At 31.2% G+C, this 24,383-nt stretch overlaps 1 protein-coding gene across 2 annotated transcripts in view; it reads left to right on the plus strand.

Annotated features, from left to right (window-relative positions):
- The window catches only part of LOC113372337, a 37,675-nt gene extending 14,968 nt beyond the window's left edge, over nt 1-22,707 (plus strand). Inside the window, exons 1-8 of one of the 2 annotated variants that reach the window (XM_026612663.1) lie at nt 1,859-2,314; nt 11,580-11,703; nt 12,943-13,098; nt 14,896-15,166; nt 19,181-19,428; nt 19,817-19,986; nt 21,055-21,310; nt 22,346-22,707. In XM_026612663.1, the coding sequence (XP_026468448.1) occupies nt 2,195-2,314; nt 11,580-11,703; nt 12,943-13,098; nt 14,896-15,166; nt 19,181-19,428; nt 19,817-19,986; nt 21,055-21,310; nt 22,346-22,689 (1,689 nt within the window). In that variant the 5' untranslated portion in view covers nt 1,859-2,194 and the 3' untranslated portion in view covers nt 22,690-22,707. Of the gene's footprint in view, nt 1-1,858; nt 2,315-11,579; nt 11,704-12,942; nt 13,099-14,895; nt 15,167-19,180; nt 19,429-19,816; nt 19,987-21,054; nt 21,311-22,345 lie in introns of those variants that run through there. The other variant, XM_026612664.1, reaches the window with a different exon arrangement.
- Nucleotides 22,708-24,383: the final 1,676 nt, after the last annotated feature.

Genomic DNA, 24,383 nt, shown 5'->3' on the forward strand with positions numbered 1-24,383 from the left:
CGTTGAAACATTCTTGAATTATAATATAACAATTATATTAATTATATAGAAGATAAACAATTATGAAAAATCTAATTCTAAAAAAGTGATATATAAATTTAAAGACATTGTTTAATGAAAAAAAATCAATACTAGTGGTGTATGGCAACGTGCCTTCAAGTAAATTGCTGGAACTTTCCGTACCGTAACGAAATGTTCGAAGAATGTTAAATGTTTTCAAATAGATTTTCTACTATTTACTAGAATTATATAAACTGAATAACAAAGTTAAAATTATTTATTCAACGATAAAAGTGAGCTCTACCCAGAATTAAAATTAAAATCTGAATTATTTTCGATATACAAAAAAATTTAAACTATTTTGAAAAAAATCGAAAGCAATTGTTTTGTCAACACAAGCAGAAAGTTTATTATTCAAATCATATAAATCGGATGCTTAGTTTTCTAAAAAAAAAATTAGTTCCGCATCTTCGAAATGGCTAGACTTGCCTTTGCCAAAAACTAATCACCACTTCTACCAATCGTTACAAATTGAATTTTTTTTTTTGGATCATTCAAATCGGATACTCGGTACTCTCAAAAACTCGATTCCTATTTTCTGCAATCTTTGCTTAGTACCTCCGTAACGGCTGGAGTTGCCTTTGCCAATAACTAATCAACACATCTCCCTATCAATAGGAATCGAATGCTTTTTGAACCATTCAAATCGATTGAACCGTGCACCCGAAAACGTGGACATCTATTTTGTCTGAATGTTATCTTGCCAAAATGATCAGAAACCACTGAAACGTGAAAATGCAAAATTTTGGCTTTTGATTTTTGGCCCATTTGGGAAGTTCAAAATAAAATGATAAACGAAAAAATCAATAGTAAAATTATGTAGATGGGCGCGCCCGTAGGTAAGCGGTTAAGAGCGACGGGACCTGTATCAGAGGTCCCGGGTTCGATACCCACTTCGAGCAGCCTGTTGTCAGGCAGCAGTGACAACGATTTTCACTTGGAAATATGTTTCCAAGAGAAAATAGCCCTCACCCGGCACTGCTGCACCAATAAAAATAGTCAGCCCTATTAGAATAATTCTAATAACAAAATCATCAAATATGGATGGATTAGCCATTGGGTTACCATTTAAAAGAAAACGAAGTAAGAAGTTTCAGCCCAACAGCTCATAGGACGTAAGGTTCTGATTGCTGTTAAATATATATATATATATATATATATATATATATATATATATATGTATTAGTCGCATAATTAACAATTTGTAGGAGGAACAAGCCATGTCTTATAGAAACAACGTGGTTTTTACAAGATGATTCAGGATCAAATTCTGGAAAATTCTCGTTGGTTGGAAGAAAGGTGAGTTTTCTAAATGTGAAGCGGGATTCAACTTTTAGTTTATTATTTTATTGCCATTTTGAGTAAATCATAATTTTGTGTGTAGTTCGTTCATATTTATAAAAATGCATATTGAAATTTTATTGATTTGGAATTCAAAATTGTATTTATAATTAACATATTCTATTCCATAAATTAGAAGGGTTCACTCTGTTCATATAACTAGCTGCGTATATAGGTTGGTCGCCTCTGACCACCGACCGAAAAATTCTAAATTATCACCGTTGTCAGATTACCAGAGCCCACATCAGGCCGAAATTCAGAGCATGCCATACTTTATCAGCCTCGTCATCGATATGTTTACAAACTAGACAAAAAACCGTCATTCCAAATAGAAGAAAAACACTTGCTCTACAATAACATAGCTGGCTGTGTATTTCATACAAACATAGCTTTGCTATATTGATAAGATAACAGCGATATCCATGCAGGAGCATTTAATATCAAACATCGAACGTGAATGAAAGTATATAGACATATTATCCGTCAGAAAATAACAAAGAACAAATTAAAAAAGAATCAAACGTAAGCAGTGCGGGTGAATTACAAATATGCATTTATAAAAACTTGAAATCCGTAGTCAGTATAACATTGTGCTCGTACGCTTACACGTCAATGTGGAATGTGTTAGTTTCCTCAAGGAATCCCTATCTGAGACTAAGATTTAATGAAAATTTTAATTGATTTATATTATTAATTCGATCGATTCCAAGTGTGTTTATTTTTCAAATATGTGGTGTTTATTGTAAACAAAATACTACAGACGATGCTACTATGACGTTCACATGAGTTGATTATGGATACGGAGCATGAGAATGTGTTAAACAGGATACGAACTCAAACGGAGAATGCCGATCCGAAAGCCGACAATGTTGAATGTCGATGGACTGTTTTCATGGGCATTTTTTTCATTCATGTAATGTATTGTTGTTTTTAAAATTCATAATTAAATCGCCATAAAATGTTTACAGTTATATTCAAAGATAACTATTGAGATAAATTAATTGTGAAAACGATATGTTTTCTTGACTATTTCTTTTTTTTAACATAAAATGGCCATGATTCACTTATTCTGGTAATGAAGTAAGCTATAAAATTATGGTCTGGTATTATGGATATTATATAAACAAAATGCATCCGAAAATTCTGTTTTTATGCACAAATCTATGTAAAAGTAGTTGGTTTTGGTATTTTGCCTTGAGGCAAGTTACATGAACTCCCGATATGTGTAAATAATCGACTTAATCAATAAAATATAAATTAATTTATGATTGATTAAGAGTATTCCGAGTGGATTTATTACACATAATTGAAAACATGTTAACTCGGAGTATTTTCTAAAAGGAAAATTTCAAAAATCAATAATTTTTATAATTGAACCAGTTTCCATAGGACTTTAATGGTTTAGTATGTTCATTAAGACCAAGTACTCTCGATATACCGAGTAAATTGTCTAATTTTAATTTTTAACGTCAAAAAAACTACTATTTTTTATAATTAAATTACTTGTCGTAAGGCCGTAATATTTCAGTACGTTCTATAAGTCCATGATATATATCGCCAAAAAAAGTTCTATAAAAATCGGCTTCAATTTTTTTCAACAATTAATTACAAGAAAACGGCTCGGTAGATTTTTACCTAAAACTAATCAGTATCATTCCCAACTAATATCTTTCGAACAGTTATTGATTTTTTAAAATCGGTTCGGTAGTTTGAGGTTAAATGTGGACGAAAAGTTTAACACGTTTTTTCAAATTACAAAGAAACGGCTCGGCAGACCGTCTCACAAAACTGGCATACGATAGTCCTCATTGAGATACATCAAATGGCTTTTAAATTTTGATCAAAGGTCTAATTTTGACAAATGCCAAAAAAACGATACTAATTTTTGCAAACTTTGAAGAATTTTGAAAATTAAACGGCTTGTCGTAGGGCCGTAATATTTTAGTATGATCTACAAGACTATGGTATCTCCCGTCAAAAAAAAAATCATAAAAATTGTTGTATTTTTTTTTAAACTTTATTACAAGAAAAAGGCCTGGCCGATCTTTACCAAAAACTAATCAGCACGATTCCCAACCAATATCTATCGAATGGTTTTTGAATTTTCAAAATCGATTCAGAATTGCGGGCTAAAACGTGGACGAATTTTTTTTCACTTTTCTGCAATTTACAAAGAAACGGTCCGGCAGATCGTCGCACAAAAGTCAGAAACGCTAGTTCTCATCGAGATACATCGATCGGCTTTTAAATTTTTGAAATCGGTTCATCCGTTTTACGGCAAAAAATCTGTTCACACACACATAATTTTTCCAAATTTGGTCTCATTCGATTCAGAATGGCTTGAAACGTCGAGAAAACATAAAATTAGCGAGTCGGATTTTCTGATGAAAACAGAATTCTCTTTCGGGAAGTTAATTAATTGCCAAAATCCTTATTACTGTATTTACTATATTTTAACCCTTTTCACTCGCGAATTCCGAGATTTATATGAATTTTGCTGCCGGTCCGGCAAGGAAAGGGTTAAATGTGACATACTTAAAACCGTAAAGTAGACCATTGCTACTTGATATTTCCAATGCACAAATCTATGTAAAATTAATTGCCAAAATTCTTATTAATGTATTTAGTATAATATTTAAACCCTTTTAACTCGCGAGTTCCGAGATTTATATGAATTTTGCTGCCGGACCGTCGGCATCCGAGTGGAAAGGGTTAAATGTGACATACTTAGGACCGTAAAATAGACCATTGCTACTTGATATTGTCAATGCTACTAAATACTGTCAAAATGCCTTTTATTTGCAATGCTATCAGGCGTTCTACACATAAATTGCAACTTCTCTCATATGTTATCAAGACACATCTCAAATAAGCAGTTATGTTAACATCGTTTTTTTGTGCGTTTTTTATCTCAAACGCCTGACTGCACAGCAACCGCACAGCAACCGCACAGCATTTCGTCAGTTTTTAGTGCCACTTTTTATGAAAACTGCCACATAACATAGCCTTGGCATAACATTGGTCTATTTTGCGGCAGAATATTAGTTGATGAAAGTTAAAATGTTTATTGTTCAACGAAGTTGATGGGCCGATTCTGCCGTAAAATAGACCCATGCTATGACAAAGTTTCGTTCAAATTGTCATACAAAATGCCACTAAATCAGGCGTTTTACAAATAAAATGCGACCCCACTCATATGTTATCAAGCCATATCTTAAAAATTCGTTTATGAAAACATGGTTTTTTGACATTTGTGCGTTTTTTAACTTCCCGTAGGGTAAGTTATAATAATCGCAAAAAAATCGAAAATGAAAATTTTTATATATTTTTACGTTTCAGAGGTGTCTGAATATATTGGCATACCTCAGAAAAAATGGATGTATATGTGTGTATGTGTGTGTGTGTGCGTGTGTGCGTGCGTGTATGTGTGTTCGGATACAAATTTTCGTTGACGATTTCGGGAACACGGATGAAGCGATTTGAATAATTCAAAAAACATTCGATTCGTATTGATAAGGAGACGTGCTGATTAGTTTTTGGCGAAGGCAGGTCTAGCCGTTAGAGGGCGGCGCGGCGCTTACGCGTTTTGATAATTTGTCTCTAATATACAGTTAAAGCAGTACGATTGCTTTGAAAAAAATTTCAGAATTTCCAAAATATTTCAAAATACACTTTTCTTCAAAAAGTCTTTTTTTTTAAAAAAAGTAAATTTTTGTCAAAAATTTATAGTTTCTCAAAAATCTAATTTTTCAGAGTAAATTTTTTTCAAAATTGTTAATCTGTTTAAAAAAAAAATTTTTTTTGGTACGGGAAGTTTCAGCAATTTGCCTTAAGGCACGATGCCATGAGCCCCACTAGTTAGTTTAGGTTTCCTATCTAAAACGCCTGACTGCACAGCAACCACATAGGATTTTAAATTTGATAGTACCACTTTATATGAAAACTGCTACTCTACATACTTTCAGCAACAATGGTCTATTTTACGGCCCTTTAGCATATAATACGTTTAATTTTTTTGACGTAAAATATTTGTTCACAAGGGGAACCTCTGGTTTACACTTATGGGATTTTGGTAAAACTTTGCCTGGTGATAGTGTCGATAGTCAAACCGAAAGCATTAAAATATTATAGGCCTATGAGAAGTGGTTTAATTATAAAAAATAATTAAAATTGCGAAATAATTTAAAATGAGCGCAGAGCATTTTGTGTTGATATGTATAGTTAGCCAAGTGGTTATATATGAAAATTGAAAAAAATTAAATGTGCAGAGTTCAAAGAAAATTTGCTTACGCGATTAAATGACAAATAGGTTATCTATCAATCTAGCTTAATTCATAGTTTTCAAATCATTCAAAATTTGTTGTTCAAATCTGAAAATTATAGCACACACGATAATAAAACTAATGCAATAAATAAAATATAAATATATTTAATACTTGAATGTAATATCTAACAATTATCATTTTTTGCGTAAATTAATAGTTCCTCAAAATACTTGAATAGTGCTACTAATTTAAGATTTAGTAATAAGATTATGCAAGTAAAACAGTAAGCTCATCCTTGAATATTTGAGTAAAAATACTAACTATTTACTGACTCTTTGTAAACAAAGTTGCACTAAAATCAAAAGATCGTACGAAAATAAAAAATATTTTGTGAATAGTTGATTGATGCATGATTATGCATTGACTATTTTTTATATAAATAATCTAGCACTCAAACAAAAAATAAGACTATTTCAGATACTCTATAAAATTGCCATACCTTTTCCGTGTCACGGAGCGAATGAATTTACTTATTTTCCGAAACTGCTTTTGAGTATTTTATGATATAATAATGATTGCAATGAAATACCAAATTACACATTTGTCTAATTTTGATAATTATTTCCATATAAAATAAAATTATAAGCAAACCTCCAACTACAACTATTGAAATTTCTCATCATGTGTAGATATATCATGATTTAGATATTGCCATTATTAAACATATAACGAATTTATTTATAGTTAGTAACATTTATATATCAGATCGCAGAAAGATAGTCTGGTAGCATTTTTTATTAAAAATTTCCGATGTTGTCAAAAAACACGAAGTGTGTTCAAATACAAATATATCAAATCATTTTTTAAGCGTTGAATTACTTGTTATTGTTGTTATATCAGGTATATGACAAATGAGATGCACGACTGTCCTCGGAGGTAGACAAAAATAATATACCAATAAAAAAATACAGACAAATCAATTCTAATATACATAAAAATAAACAACGAACTAAACATATATAATATTTTCTTAACATTTATACTTGCATTCTTCAGTACTTCATAAAACATAGAAAATATATTCTTACAATTTAAGCGAAGTAAAAAACATTTCGTTGACGTTATTATAGTTTAATGAAAAATGTTAGGAATTTGTAAGAACGTTTTAATATAAGGTTGTCAAATATCTCCCTTCCGCCTTTTTGTATTAGAAACCAAGAGCAAAAAAGCGGAAGGGAGATATTTGACAACCTAATATTTGTAGTCAGCTATGATTTTACGCGGATTTTTATTCACCAAGTTTCACCTGTGTTTGGAAAACTATTTAATATAAAACTAATAAAATTCTTTAATACAAACATTAAAATTGCTGGTTCTTCAGCTGACATGTGTTGGTAATAATTTATACAAAGTTGCTAATAATAAGTTTAATGAACTATGGTGCTTGATAAAACTTGTTTACATTTTTTACAAGGCAAAATACTTTCTTACGACATTTGAACCAGCAATGTTTTTATATCAGCTGTATCATGATATTAAATGCAGCTCATGGCAGGTGTTTAATTAGAAGAATTTGTTTTTAATAATATGAATCGGGTTACAAGTGCATTTGTTGAATGAAATTAAATTAAGGCCAAAAATATTTAAGACGTATATTATATATTGAAGATTACTTAAATTGCGAAAAATAAGGCGTTGAATTCAAAAGCGTTTTAACTAACGGAATAAAATGAAATGGTTGCTAAAAATTTCGGAATAGAGATAAAGATTTCCTTCAGAGCCCGTTTTTATCGTAAAATAGACCAATGTTATAGCAAGGATATGTTATGTAGCAGTTTTAATATAAAGTGGAACTAAAAACTGTCAAAATCATATGTGGTGCTATCAGGCGTTATAGATAGAAAACGTGACCTAGAAAATGCACAAATGTCATAAAAATGATGTTAAATAACTGAATCCTTGAGGCTTGATAACATATTGGTGAAGTAGCATTTTATGTATTAAACCCCTGATCACACAGCAAATACATGACATTTTTACAGTATTTAGTAGCATTTTGTATGAAAACCGGAACGAAACATAGCCTTGCCATAACATTGGTCTATTTCACGGCAGAATCGGCCTATTATTTCGTTGTTTGGAAATTGTACTCTTTCTTCAGCTCATGGCAGATATTTAATTAGAAGAACTTGTTTTTAGTAATATGAATCGAGTTACAAAGCTCATTTGCTGATTATGAATGATATTTAATTAAGGCCAAAAATGTTTAAGATGTATAATAAATGTTGAAGATTACCTTTAATCACGAAAATTAAGGGTAATTGAAAATGTATAAGTTTTAATATAGAATTTTTCTTTCAAAAGCGTCTTAACGTTAGCGGAATGAAATGGAATGGTTACCAAAAATGCTGAAACAGTTTTTTTGCTGGGGTTGTTTTTGTCGTAAAATAGACAAGGTTATGTTATGTAGCAGTTTTTATATAAAGTGTAACTAAAAACTGAGTAACTAAACAGTGTAACTAAAAAAAAGTGTAACTAGAAAATGCACAAATGTCAAAAAAAACGATGTCACATGACTGAATCTTTGAGATATGGCTTGATAATATATTAGTGAAGTTGCATTTTATGTGTAAAACCCTTGATCACACAGCAAATACATGACATTTTGACAGCATTTTGTATGAAAACTAATAACAACATAGCCTTGCCATAACATTGGTCTATTTCACTGCAGAATGGGCCTATTAGTTCGTTGTTTGGAAATCGTACTTTTTCTTCGTAATTGTTAAGCAAAGACCTTGGAATCACTTGACTCTGATAGTAATTAAATGGGTAGTTCTGCCTCAAGGCAGGTCCATGAGCTGAGTTAAACTCCAACTAGATTTAGGAAAAAATAGTGTGCGAGATTTCCCATTGTCGTTTCAGTGCTCGAGTTGAGATATTTTCAATTGAAAACATATTTTTGATTCATATTTTCAAGTGAAAATGGGCACAGCCAGTGGTGTTGTCGAGCCGGAACGCGCCGGAACGTCGTTCCGGCAAATCAGTTTTGGGAAGGAACGCGTTCCGGCAAGAAAAAATATAAAAAAATAGCTACATACAATCGAAAATGATTTAATAAGTAAATTTTATAAACTATTATTCAACTAATTTTTATTAAATATATGTGCACACAATGGGTTTTGTAATAATTTTGGTTTCTTTCCTTTTCGAACGGAACCGGAAAAAAACATGAGAACCGGGTTTTGAACCGCTTTATGAACCAGTTTTTAAATTTTAGCGTTCCGACAAAAAATATAAGCACAACACCACTGGTTTTATCAAAGTAGTTTTTAATTTAGTTACAAATTGAGGTGTTTGAACTAAAATATTAATTACGATACAGTAGTGTATTTCAAATTTCACATATGTTACTTTAAGACCGAAAAGTGTCTGATGCCCGATTATTTCGGATATAAGTTGGACTTGTTTCGAACATAGCGGGCGTTAGTCGAATAAAATAAATAATTTAAGACATTCATATAATGGAAATTGATTGTAGCGAAAAAAGCAATTCTATAAATACAAAAGCATAAGAACTGCAAAAAAATGTAATATTTTAATAATTGGATTGTAAATCCAATTTACAATGTACTTGTAAATTTTTACAATCCAACATTTTTTGGTAATTTTTTTAAATCATTGTTTTATTGACATTTATTTATTGGTAAATTAGTTGACAATTTATAGCAAAAGAGTTACCCTGATATTTCAATAGACTTATTGTCTAAATTTCGGCCTACAAATTGAGATTTGTATGCATATTCATAGAAACTTTGATCTTTTAAAAAGCTGATGAAGGTGCTGTGGAATTGATGATCACTCAATTATTAATTAACCTGGTAGTAGATTAAAAAATTGGACTCCTAGACTAGTAATTCCCAACGTGGGGCACACGCCCCACAGAAAAATCAATTTTTAAATCCAAAGGGGGGAGGCAAATTAAAAAATTTCACGACTTTAACCCACTTGCTTTAGGTGATTTGAAAGTAATTTGTAAATACTGTTAAAAAATCGTTAAATATATTATGATCATTGTTTAGTTTAAATGAGCACAAGATGCATGTGCAAATCATATAATTTTTCCATATATATTTCCATAGCTTAGGTAAATAAGCATCCCTTTTTAGGTCTAATGCAAACTTTCTCAATATTACGGATTATAGAGAAATTCCAAATTATGTATGTATCAGTCTGTTTATTTATAAATTGCCATCCCTTCCTGACAGCGGTATAATAATTTTTATATTATATTTTTAAATTTAGAATTTTTAGAATTCAGTAAGTTGCGAGAATAAGAACATCTTAAGAAAATCAGCTCGCACAAGTTACTGAAACATTTCATAAAATTTATAGTTCTATGTCTATTGTCACACAGTGCACACATTGGTTTAAAAGTGCAGTAATTAATTTTCCATGAAGTGATAACGGCAAAGGCAGCAGTAAGGTGTAATCGATGCCTTAACGGATATTTTGGATATTTTAGATATTTAATACCGAGATAAAAATTCTTATAGAAGAAATAATATTTATAAATTAAATCTTATGTTCATTCGCATGTCTTATACGCTAACACCTACATCATAGGTTCCTATTCGTGTATTTTTATAGCCTTACGTATGCCTATACGTTGCATTTTATACTACACGCCTTACATCTATACCATACGCTATATTTCATCATATACTTTCAAATCCCTACATTGTATATCGAAAACACCTAACCTATATCTACTATATATCCTATTACCTATAATTTTTCTTACACGCTACATTAACCCTACCGAGAATCGAACCCAGGCCCGCCGCGTGGAACGCGACGACGTTAACCACTACGCCACCGTAACGCTACAATCAACCGTCTTTTTTCGCGTGTCGTCGCGCCACCTTAGTATTAATTACCTAATTAATTAGAAAATGACCAGCGGAAACAACAGTGCGTCCCATATTATATTATTAATGGGGGTACCCGATAGGGTAGTGGTTAAGGTGCGCGACCGCCACGCGGAAGTCCCGGGTTCAATTCCCGGTATAGACAATAGATAGGTAGAGATAATACATAGGGCGTAAGGTAAAATATAGGTGAATATAAAAATTAGACAGTAGTATTTATAAGAAGTAAAAGGTATGTAGGTATATAATAAGTTAATGACGGTATAGGTATCTCACACGGTATGATAGATAATAGATATCTATCTATGATATACAATAATATAGTATAGTATGATAGGTAATAAGTTAATTATCATATTAATAGGTTAAGTCTTATAAAGTATTGTAATAAATCTTGAGTACTTTTCTATCATAATAAACACCTGTAGGAATTAATGAATACAAATAATACCAGAATAAATATAATTAATATTATTGAAGAATATAAATTATATTCATACTTGTACAATTTAATGTATAAACTAGGTGTATATAATAGAGTTAATTATATAAAAAGTCAATATATTAGATTTATGAGTTCTTATCGAAATATATCAAATTTTTTGAACCAGTTTATGAACCCGATTTTAAATTTTAGCGTTCCGGCAAAAAAAATATTAGCACAACACCACTGGGCACAGCTACTGCTCGATGTCAGGTTCTCCAGAGCTCTCACTCAAAGTTTCGATAATTACCTTTTTCTAATATCGAGTTGTTTACTTTAATAAATAATTATAAATAACATTTAAATTTTGTGAAAAAATATGATAAAATAAAGGAACTATTAATTGCTCTCAAGATTAAAAGTATTGTAGGCAATTCTTGAACAAAGTGGGAAACTATCCTATTTAAAAGACTAAAATCAGACAGATTAGTGTATATATATATATATATATATATATATATATATATATGCAATTCTGAATATGTTTGAATATTTCAGTTTATAAAGCCGACTGCCCAATATTCATACGGTGTTCTGTTAATGAGTTTTTACGATGCAGGTGAAACTATCTCTACCGCCATACAGGCTCCATTGTTTCATACAGCAGCATTTTTACTGTTCGGTAAGAGTAATGATTATGATTTAACTTTAACAGTAGCAGTATGAATTAGCAGTAACCAAGACATATTTTTAATTTGCCTCTTTAACTTCCAGTAAAGTTATTGTAATCGTCTGAAACTCGAAAATGAAAATCACTTATATACTTCAAATAAATAATTTTAACTTTGCAATTTAGTTTATATAATTCTTATAAATATTAGACAATGACCTTCATTTTAAATCGCATTGATTAAGTTTTATTTATTTACTTTTTATGTGAAGATATATAAACGTCGTCGTACAATTTATAAGCTCTTATATTTTATCTATAACACACGAATAATAAAAGCAACAGTATTTATAATAATCTATTTGAAAACATCTACTCCTCCTAGATCTAATACTCCTAGAATATATCAATACGGTAGGGAAGTTCCAGCAATTTGCCTTAAAGCGGAATACTGTTTATTTTATTTAAATATGACGTAAAAGTAACAAGAATAAAATATTTTTGTTATATTTTGTTTTCTAGAATGCATAAAAATGATATTGAAGTACTTTCTGATAATTATTTTCTGCGTAGATACTTTCTAAGTGGGTTCCAATTAAAATTTTGGTAGTAGAAGAAAAAATTTAAATCGAATGTTGGAGATTAAAAATTATTTCAAACAATCGAAAAATATATACTTACTTTCTAAAGCACCAATAAATAATTTAGCATAATTAGTTGTTATGAATACTATTGTTACCTGTTTTCCAATAATTACATTTTATCTAAAGGGTTTGCTCTCGCACGTCTTAAGCTAGATCAACTAGAAAGTTGAAAATTATATATCGGATTTTTTTTCTAAATATCTTTAGAATGCATATCATATAAATCGTTTATGGTGCGGCCGATATTGTATGTCAAAACCATCGTAAGAATTTTATTTAGCTACATTTGCCATATTACGTTCACATCGGTTAAGCACACAATAAAGCATGTTTGTCTAAGAATATTTTACAACATATATATATAGAATTAGGTAATAGTGATTATATTACAATTGGGAGATATGAATATAATTATCGTACATATTCTTTAAACTATAATGATGATTAGATGGCAAAGATTTTCAATCAACCAGTAACAACCTTATCTATCTTGTAAGTTAACATTTACCTTATTTTATCAAACATTTTTTTGTTTAGTTTGATTGCTAATGTTTACTTTAAATCTTTCCCATTCCATTTTTAATAGAATTGTTGTATTTTTATCTAGTGCCATTAGCTCGTTCGGCTGCTCCACGATGGGGTGCTCATGTTCGCACGGTGCCATTGCTGGGGGTTGCTTTGCTCTGTGCGGGTTTGGGGCTTAGTGCACTCTTGAGCGTCAGTCGCTCAGCGGCTTATATCGCTTGTTATGGATTGCTTGGGGGTATGTATTTAAATGTACACAAATTAGTCTGTATTATATAAACTTCCATCTTCAATTATAGATTGCTGAGAAACTGATTTTGTTTAGGATACATTAACCCTTCCGCCACGGTAGTGCTTTTCGCAGGAGCGTCATTGCTGTACGGGAACAGCTTTGCCGCTCAGTTGCACTACTGAACGGACAGATAGAATAATATTTTAAGATATTCCTATCATTATCAATAAAAATGTAATGAAAAATTAAAAAATACGCATATAATGAACTAGAAATTACATTAAAAGATTAGAATAATACTTTGAACTCATAGTGATAAAGCTTAAAGCAAAAGCAAACACAATATGTCGTCTATGAACGATATCCGTACACAGCACGTCATGTGGAAGTCGTCCAGGGACAACATCCGTAGCGAAAGGGTTAATAATCTATATTCAGCAAACTAGTGGGGCGCATGGCATCGTGCCTTAAGGCAAATTGCTGGAACTTCCAGTACTAATAATTATTTTCTTTTAAAAATATTAACATTTTTGAAAAAATTTCACTTTGAAAAAATTAGATTTTTGAGAAACTATAAAATTTTGACAAGAATTTAAGTTTTTGGAAACAAAACTTTTTGAAAAAAAAAGTTTTCTTTATTTTGAAATATTTTGAAAATTCTGAACTTTTTTCAAAGCAATCGTACTGCTCTAACTGCATAGAGACGAAATATCGAAGCGCGTAAGCGCCGCATCGCCATCTAACAGATAAACATTGGTACGGAACCGAAAGGAATGTAAACAAAATTTATACTAACTGTTAAAATCTCTATAAAATATCAGATAATTTGATGTGCATATGTCTAATGATCATTTTTGGCCGCCAATGGCATTTTTTTTACTTTTTTCACTAGATCTCTGAAACCGCTTCATCTTGAGTTACCGTTTGTGGCACTTTTTTAATCAGCACGTCTCCTTATCAACAGCAATCGAATGTTTTCTGAATAATCGAAATCGGTTGAACCGTGTTCTCGAAATCGTCGACGAAAATTTGTATCCGCACTCACACAAACACACATACATCAATTTTTTCCAAGATATGCCAAAATGTTCAGAAACACTGAAACGTTTTCGATTTTTTTGCGATTACTATAACTTACCCTACGGAAAGTTAATAACCTACTTTTACTATACAGAATTATCATCTTCATAAGTTTACTTAATAATTTACCCGACACTTAACGGTAATAAATAGTTTAATACTTTAAATGAGAAACAATGATTTGAAATGGGTTTTAAGAATAAAAAATCATGTAAATATTTGCTGTGTGAGTTATTTTTTTTACAATCCTAAGTGCAGTGCAGTATCAAATAGAAAATAAATTTTGAAAATAATTGTGACAAATGATAAATTTGATATGAAAATAACATAAATTCATTCGCTAAAGATTATTCTGATTAAAATTTATTAGAATGGATAAGGATACTATAGTTTCGTAATAAATATTTCTGCAACTCAACAAAGAATTTAAGTAAAAATTATTTTTAACACTATACTTACCAAGTACCTACAAGTCAAAATGCCATTTGCTACTGTTTGTAACACAACACATTTTTGGCAATGACAATGGGCAATTCTTGGAATATGCATTTAACGTATTGTTCGCTTTTGTTTCTAAATGTTTTTTTTCATATTTTTTCCATGGCCGAACATTCCGTGCGGCATGAATTGTCGGTAGGTTTAACGTTAAACGTTTAAAATAATGAATTTTCCAACAAGTTATATTTTTAATTGGCTGTACATGTTTGAAACATCAAATTGCAGGCGCCGGCGCCAGTGTTGTTGTTGCGCACGTCGACTTCACAATTAACCGGCTTTTTGCCGGATATCCAGGTCTAGTTCAAGGCTTGTGTCATGCTGGTCAAGCTGCAGGCCAATTTGCAATGCCACACCTCACTTTAGCTGCCCTCCAAAGATGCGGACAAAGAGGAACTCATGCTGTCTTGACAGGCATAATGATGAATATGGTAGCAGCTATACTATTGATGACACTCAAAGATAACAAACAAGAACAAACTCAAATTAATGTGAAGAGGCAAGTAATTGATGGTTAGAGATCTTCATATTATATACTTGATATACCCAGGGCCGGTCCTGCCTTGCATGCAAAAATGCGGGCGCACGCCTTAGGGGGCGCCAAAACGAGATTCGGAAATGAAATTTATAATATATTATTCACTTTTTTAATATAAAATCTAGAATACTTAAAAGATTATAATAAACAATCTAACCTAATGGATAAAAAGACACAAAAAGCATATTCAGTTTACAATGTCATATCAGTAGAAACAATTCATTACTCTGCAAATTAGTAAATTATTGTTCTGCTTATTGTTTAATGCACTTATTAAATTCTTCTCGTTCGAAGTTAATGTAGATGCGAAAAACAAATTATCTAGTGTTCAAACCCGTATGCGCAAACCTACGAAAGTTTAAATTATTGTACATTATTGACGAAAAATTACTAGCTGAATTAGTTTGAACGAAACTTGTTAAAAAAAATAGATACAAATTATAATAGAAAAACAAGGAAAATCGGAAGTGCATAGAAAATGGCTTATTAAGATCGAGAAACTAAATAGTAACTTTTGTTTTTGTTGAAAATGTTTCGCATCTGATGAACTTTGAACATACGTTGAAGACATACGTGGTTAGATTTATGGAAATTAAGCAAATATGAAAAATGAAAGCAAAATGTACTACAAACAAGAATCTTGAGCTTTTTTTATACCTATTGCTGTCCATACTAATTTTAATTATTAATTAAGCAGAAATAATACAGATATAAATATAATTGTGTTTTGTTTTCAATATAGTAAAGAAAATATGTAATTTCTTTGCATCTTTTAATCAAATACGTTAAAAATTTAACTTTAAAACAACAATCTGATATTTTGAATCAGATGGGAAAGTAAATATGAATACAATTCGGTGCAATAATATGAATACAATAAGAAGTTTACGATGCAATTTTGGATATTGTAAATATTGAAAAAAAAAAATTAAAATACAATTTAGAAAATCCAACATGAAAACAGTGTTCTGTTTAAAAATGATATAAGTAAAATGTTTCAAAATCTGTTAATATGTTAAAAATACTTGAAAATGTAAAATATTTGATTATGGTCAACCCGCAAATCGCTTCGATTTTCTAAATAAAATTAGAATCAATGTATTTTATAAGCTTTTAGATTATATTTAATTTTTTGTGTACTAAATCCAGAATGATTATCCCCTTCGACTCGAGTGCCGAAAATTTGCGAGTGGAAAGTGTTAAAATTCAATTTAAAGAATTTACATAAATATTTATATAATTTTTATGATAAATGTTAAAACAGTTAAAATTATTGCGGGGGGCGCTAGAACAAATCTTGCATGCGGGCGCTGAGGACTCCAGGACCGGCCCTGGATATACCTATAAATGTATGATTGTGAGAAATTATTTAAATAGAAACTATTTCTTATGCTCGTTTTAATTTAATGTTGACTTATTACTCATCACATATGTCCTTTAAAATCATCTGGGTATGTGGCCGCCTGCGTGCGAGTATTTTTTGGCCACCCTTGAAAATAACATAATAGGAAAATATCAATCACGTTCTCACAAAAAATCGACTTGTAATTTTTATGTTTTCTCTAAGTTTTTAGCCATTCTGAATCGTTTGAGACCAAATTTGAAAAAAAAGTGCATACGTGAGCCGATTTTTGAAAAACGGTTAAATCGATTTCAGACACTTATAAGTCATTTGATGTAACTAGATAACGACTATCGTCCGTCAGTTTTATACAACAATTGTCCAAGCCGTTTCTAATCATCAATAAAGTGTACAATATTTCATATACTTTATAGACAATAATCTTGCATCGTTTTTAAACATTCAGAAACTGTTTGAATGATATCATTTGGGAATCGTTCTGATTAGTTTTAAGAGATCGGTCAGATCGTTTCTTCATATTTAATTGTCAAATATTTTTTTACGATTGTATTTATAAAACTCGAAAGAGATCACGATCTCAAATTTAACTTAATATTTCGTCCTTACAACAAGTCGTTTTAATTTTCAAAATGTTATTAAAGTTTGAAAAATGAGCAGCACTATTTTACGCGAGGCAAAATATCATCTTTAGTCTACGTTTTCTTAGAAATGCGCAATCCTATTTGAAAATTCGATAAAATTTGATAAGTACTCATGCTGGTTAATTTTGCCTCACGATCGGCCGAGCCGTTTCTTTAAAATTCGTGAATCGATTTTGAAAATTCAAAAACCATTACAAAGGTACTATTTGAAAATCGTGCTGATTAATGTCAATGATCGGTCGAGTCGTTTCTCAGTTACTGATTAAAAATTTTTTTGGCGATGTTGAATCCTGTTCTTAATGAACATACTACACGTTTTTTCTTGTTCAATAATATTTAATTTTTAAACCATTTATAAAAAATAACATGTTTAAAATTTGTACAAAATTGAATAATCTGCGATAGCTTTTCACATTGCAATGCACTCATGAATTAATATATTTTTTATAGTTACGTCGATTATTCACACATGTTGAAAAAATCATGCATCTTGCTTTAAGGCAAAGTTGCCATTTACACCAAGTTAATACACTTATTAATAATTTGGAAACAAAGCTTTCATTAGCCGCTTTTTGATTCGATCTCGCTTTCAATACGGCCGTCTTCAGCTGTTTTTGACTACGGTCGTCTTTTATCTCAGCGGATTTTCGATACGGCAGTGAATGAATTCAGCGGACTTTTAGTTTGGCCGCCTCTTAATCCAGCGATCTTTCAGTTGGGCCGCCTTTTAATTCATTGGACTTTCAATGCGACCGCTTTTTATGTATGGCCGCTTTTTGTGTATGGCCGCCTTTGAATTTTTAACTTCCCGTAGGGCAAGTTATAGTAATCGCAAAAAAATCGAAAATGAAAATTTTTATATATCTTTACGTTTCAGAGGTTTCTGAACATTTTGGCATACCTTAGAAAAAATGGATGTATGTGTGTGTGTGTGTGTGTGTGTGTGTATGTGTGTGTGTGTATGTATGTATGTGTGTGTATGTATGTGCGGATACAAATTTTCGTCGACGATTTCGGGAACACGGATCAACCGATTTGAATAATTCAAAAAACATTCGATCCGTATTGATAAGGAGACGTGCTGATTAGTTTTTGGCAAAGGCAGGTCAAGCCGTTCCGAAGATACGGGGCAAAAAGTTCCGAAAACGGTAACTCAGTTTTTAGGAGAACGGAGCGTCCGATTTTAATAATTCAAAAAACATTTTATTTGTATTGACAAGGTGAAGAATCGATACAACTTTCATTATGGTAGGTCCAGCGGTTTCGGAGATATAGAGGAAAAAGTAAAAAAATGAGCCATTTGGCGGTCAAAAATGATCATTAGACATATGCACATCAAATTATCAGACATTTTATAGAGATTTTAACAATAAGTATACATTTTGTTAACATTCCTATCGGTTCCGTACCAATGCTTATGCGTTAGACAAAGACGCGGCGCTTACGCGCTTTATATTTTGTCCCTATGTAGTTAAAGCAGTACGATTGCTTTGAAAAAAAAGTTCAGATCTTCCACAATATGTCAAAATAAAGAAAAAAAAAATTTTTTTCAAAAAAAAAAAAATTTTTTTTAAAAAAATTAAAAAAAAAAAATTTTTTTTTTTCAAAAAAAACTAATTTTTTGTCCAATTTATAGTTTCTCAAAAATCTTATTTTTTCAAAGTATTTTTTTTTCAAAAATGTTAATCGTTTAAAAAAAAAATAATAATTTTTGGTACGGGAAGTTCCAGCAATTTGCCTTAAGGCACGATGCCCTAATTGCCTTAAGACAGAATTCCACTTACAGCTAGTTCTTTTTTTGATTTGACCGCCTCTCGGTGCACGCTCTGCACGCTGGCCAGGCACGGCCCTGTTTATTATTCATGCGACAATTTGTGATTTATGTTTTATTTAATTACATTCTAGAATTTATGAAAGATAGTAAAACAGATTTATATTTATTGAAACTTTAATTGCTTGATCATAATCCAGTGATTCTGAACCAGAAAATACTTCGTTTCCTGCGATTTCAAATGCATTTTCACCTGAGGAACAGCTTACTGAAAGATGTTGGCGTTGTCCATCGGATGGAGCAAATTCGCAACCACTGTCACCGCCTTTGATTCGACGGTCCTCTTGTGGCTTTGATATTTTACAAAGTATTCCAGAAGAAAGCGAAGCAAGTGATTCTGATGATTATGACGACCTCAACGCTACCACGATAATACCGCTGCAAAATGGTTAGTAAAATTTAAAATGTATAACATATTTAAGTCGCAGCCTTTAAATAAAACTTTTTATTGTTCAAGGGATATCTGATAAAATTATAGAGTGGCATAATTATTAATTCGAAATATGAAAAATACAGAATTTTTAGGAATGTCTCTAATCTACAATATTTTGTAGATTTTATGCATTAAAACGAAGTATTAAGATTTTTACAATCTAGCAAATTGATAAAGTAATTTAATTCTCACAATCAGGATGGGTAGCATTATTGCTCTTGTTATATCGAAACCTTTTAAAATTACAAAATTTAGTTTAAAATAAAGAAATTTGGCAGTTGAATTAATTTTACTATCATGGTAGGGTAGTACATACTTATATGTATCTTTTTTATATTTTTAGGCCACATAGGTGCCGGTGAAAATGTGCAATCAATTAAGCATCACGCAACTATATTAGATCTGTCAGTTTTGTCCAGTGCTAAAACAGACATCACAATTAAAAAAATTCTACCTAGAGTACGCTTTCCAAAAGCTGTGCAAGTTAAAAGCTCTCTCGACGTGTTTAGAAAAGTAGGCTATATTCATAATATTCAGAATGATATAGTTACAATTAGGATTTACAATATTTTGGTAAAAATCGAATTAAATAGCAGATTGATATCCTTACACAATTTGAATTAAAATTAGTGGTGCATGGCATCTGAAGGCAATTTGCGGGACCTTCCCGTACCATAAATGAAATATTCATTATTCGTATTTTATAGACAAAATATAAGTGATTAAGTGATTATAAATTGGATAATGACATTTATATATCTGCTCTTTACCAGTGATGGACCTTGTCACATATTTTAAGAATTATAAATTGAGTTTTTTAAAATTTTAGGGAAGTATTAATTCAGTTTAATTGCAAAGTTAAAATTATTAATTTCAAGTAAATAAGTATGTTTTAAAGTCTTAGCTGGAATTTAAATCAAAATCTGAATCATTTTTCATATCAAGTTTTTTTGTGAAATTAAAAAAAAAATTCTTTCCCCAAAAACCAATAGTTTCTTCACACTGTCAACACAACCAAAATGAATCTTTGAATCATAGAAATCAGATAACACGTTCTCTCAAAAAAAAAAAAACAATATTTTTGCACATTTAGCTGCGTATCTGTCTTTGCCAAAAACTAATTACCACTTTTCCCTACCATCAAAAAGGATGTCTGTTTTCTCAAAAACTTAATTTATTTTTTCTGAACTCTTTGCATCGTATCTCCGAATCAGTTGAACCTGGTTTTGACAAATAAGCACGACTTCCTAACAGTAGGAATCGAATGTTTTTTGAATTATTTAAGTCGCTGGTACGCCCGAAAACGTTGACGAAAAATTGCATCCATACATTACATACACACATTAATTTTTTCCTAGGTATGCCAAAATGTTGAGAAATCTTCGAAACGTAAAGATGTGCAATATTTTTCATTTTAGATTTCCGGACGATTACAATAACACCCTACGAGAAGTTAATTACACAAATTAAACTATAGTTCTAAAAACTTGATCAAAATAACTTAACACTATTGAAATCATTTTTCAAAAATATTAAAATCAATTGAAAAATTAAAAGTATAAATACATAAACTAATTCCAGGTAGAATTGTATCCTTGTATATTGCTATCAACATGTGAACTGCTACTACCACTTTTACATTCCACCTTGACACCACTTTATGCCAGAACTGTCTTAAATGACTTGACTGACTCCGAAGCAGTATTCTTGATGTCTTTGGCTTCATTTTCATGGCTGTGCTTAGTTTTTGGTGCACCATGGCTAGCAGCATGTAGACCTATGAGAATGAGATTTCTTTTCGCAATTGGGATATTCCTAAAAACTATTGGTTTGACAGGTATGCATCTGAAATAAGAAAGTTAGATATAAGAAGATTTTCTAATATAACGTTTAGTCTATTGCATTCAAGAATCGCTTTATATTGTTTAATTATAAGTACGATTTTTTATCTGTTTACAAGTAAAAAATCTATTTCAATGACTTTTCAATTAGGGACTTTTGTATTTTGTCATGAAATCGAGAGTTTCTGATGCATATCGTGAAGTTTGATATTTATTCTATTATTTTTTATTCATACTTATTACGTTGCCATTTAAGGTCCTACTTTAGTAATCTTGTCCAAAAGAGTATGATGTTCAAAATAGTGTGATTGGACTAATTTATAAGTGTTACATTATATTCAGTGGTGTTGTCGAGTCGGAACGCGCCGGAACGTCGTTCCGGCATATCTATTTTTGGCCCGAAAGGCGCTCCGGCAAAACAAAAATTAAAAATTTGCTGTTTTTTATATTTTTTGGAGAAATGCAAGCGGCAAATGGACCGTACGTTATTCATCCTTGGCATAATTTATTGACATATCCAAATAGGCCTACGCCTAATGATAATAATTTTTGTACATTATACATTTGTTGTAAACTAATGTTCTGATGTTGGTTTCCAGTATTAGTAGATGTTTTTAACTTTATTAGTTTATTACATTGATGCCAAGAAAAATGACGACAGATTTTCATCTAAAATGCGCTTTGCTGGAAATTTCCCATCTTATTGTTAGTGTAAGAAGTTGTTTATTGACAGACAATTCCTGTCAAGCCTCATTAATAGTAGAACTATATAAGACTACATACAGAAAATGATTTGATAAGTGAATGAATATAAAAATATTTTTTGATAAGTAATATACATATATAAAAGAAGAGAACCATTTGAACTCGAACTGAACCGAAACAAATATGAGAACCGATTTTTGAACCGCCCTTTTAATTTTAGCGTTCCGGTTAATGAAATATTAGCACAACGCCACTGATTATATCATATCATAAATGATTTAAAGTAATTATTTAGTAGTACACTATAGAATTTTTAATTATTATAGGAGTAATGTTTGCCAAAACCCATGACGTGATGACATTATCCAGTGTCATATTTGGTATAGGAAACGGCGGCACGACAGCTACCACTAGGCCCTTAATCCGGCTATGCATAGGTGACTACAATTTCAATAAATTCGAAGGAGCTATAGATACCATGAGTGGGTTACTAATCATTGGTTTTGGCATATTCATCAGCATATTTTTACAGGACAAGGCGCTAATCAAAAAATGTTTTAGTGTATTATGCGCTGCTGAAATCGTTAGTATGATTTTCGTCGTGATTTTGCCATGTTTAGTGAAAGAATGTGCTAAATGCTGTCATGCGAATAAGAACCAATGTGTCTAGTCTTATCACGTCTTTACAGAAATTTTTACCTATTAGTATTATCTGTTTTGATCAATATTAAATATAAACTTCATCATATAATTACAAAGGTAATTATGTAAATTATGTCTTTATTTTTGATAGCCATATAGTATATTTTTGTATAAATTCTGCAAATTTAGGTTTTAATATTGATAAACATAATATATATATATATATATATATACATATATAATGATATTGATATTTAATTGTAATTTCTTAACTTTTCGTAGAGTAAGTTTATAATAAATTAAATTATATGAATTTTTTTGCATATTTTCACGTTTCAGAGGTTACTTAAACGTGAAGATGAACATTTTAGCATACCTCAGACAAAATGGATATGTGTGTGTTTGTGTATGTGTGTATATTTGGAGACAATTTTTTGTCGACGATTTTGGGCGTGCGGATTATCCGATTTGAATGGTTCAAAAAACATTCTATTTTTATTGATGAGGAGATGTGCGAGCAAGTCACGGTAACGGCACAAGGAGCTTGACTAAGTCAAAGTAATGGTACAACGAATTCCAAGTAAAGGTAATGGTACAATGAGTTCGACTAAGTAAAAGGAATGGTGCAACGAGTTTGAACCAGGCGAGCAATGGTACAATGAGTTCAACCAACGCGTGGCAGTGGTATAAAGAGTTCGACCAAGTCAAATAGCACAAGGTTTGATTAAATCAAAGCAGTGGCACAAAGAATTCGACCAAGTCAAAGCCATTCTCACATACTATTGTAAGACAAGAGAGTTTAAGACACTAAGTTATTCAAACAATACAGCCATGCATAGGAGCATGTGAAGGTAAAAGATTGAAACATTCAAAATATACAAGAGTTCAAATCATTCCAAGAAGAAAAAAACTGCTGATCCCTAAGGTCATTCTATCAAAGACGAAAATTCAAAATAACATTGAAGAGAATTTTTTCTCATAGTTGCTTACAGCAACTATCATTGATAACATTGTTCATATAAATAATTTATTTTAATAATTGATTACATTTATTTGCAAGTTAATCCGCTCCAATATCCAATAGTTCCTTCCGCTGCTTTCGCAATGGAACCTATCGGTTGCTGGTCTTTCACATACCTTTATACACCGGAACTGGCGCTTGAACTTCTGCCAAATACATAAAAAACAACGATATATTTATTAAATATTTATTATATATTAAATATTTACATATTTATTAAATATTTATCTGCATTACAGATATATTCTTTGTGAAGAAAATTTGAAATACTACCAATGAGTAGTATTTTAAAATTTTATTTATTATCTTAGTCACAACAATTACTGAATGCTTCCGTACACAAAACGTATAACACCGTCTGTTGACGTTGTGGAATAAGGCATGCACGGAATCACATCAGTTCGAATTTGGGACCCCAGATATGCTCCTCTCGATCTCGATCGAGATGAGAGATACGCGCGAGAATCCCGCATCATCCCCTAATAAACCCCGCAGCATTTCTGAACAGAGGTGAGGGGGGATTATAGGGAGGTGTGGGGTTCGCGAACCCGCGCCCCTGTGGTCCCACCCCCGAATATTTTTAAATCACTATATAAAAATACCCCTTTTCTTTTTTTTGTCGTGTTCTTATTCTATTGGCTGCTGGAGTGAATAGCCTGCATTAGCCTCACTTCCATTAGATTCTTTTTTTTTTATTTATT

This window comes from Ctenocephalides felis, unplaced genomic scaffold (assembly GCF_003426905.1).
Source record: "Ctenocephalides felis isolate EL2017-DRISC unplaced genomic scaffold, ASM342690v1 CF-g0.4_SCAFFOLD_01604, whole genome shotgun sequence".
Taxonomy (NCBI): domain Eukaryota; kingdom Metazoa; phylum Arthropoda; class Insecta; order Siphonaptera; family Pulicidae; genus Ctenocephalides; species Ctenocephalides felis.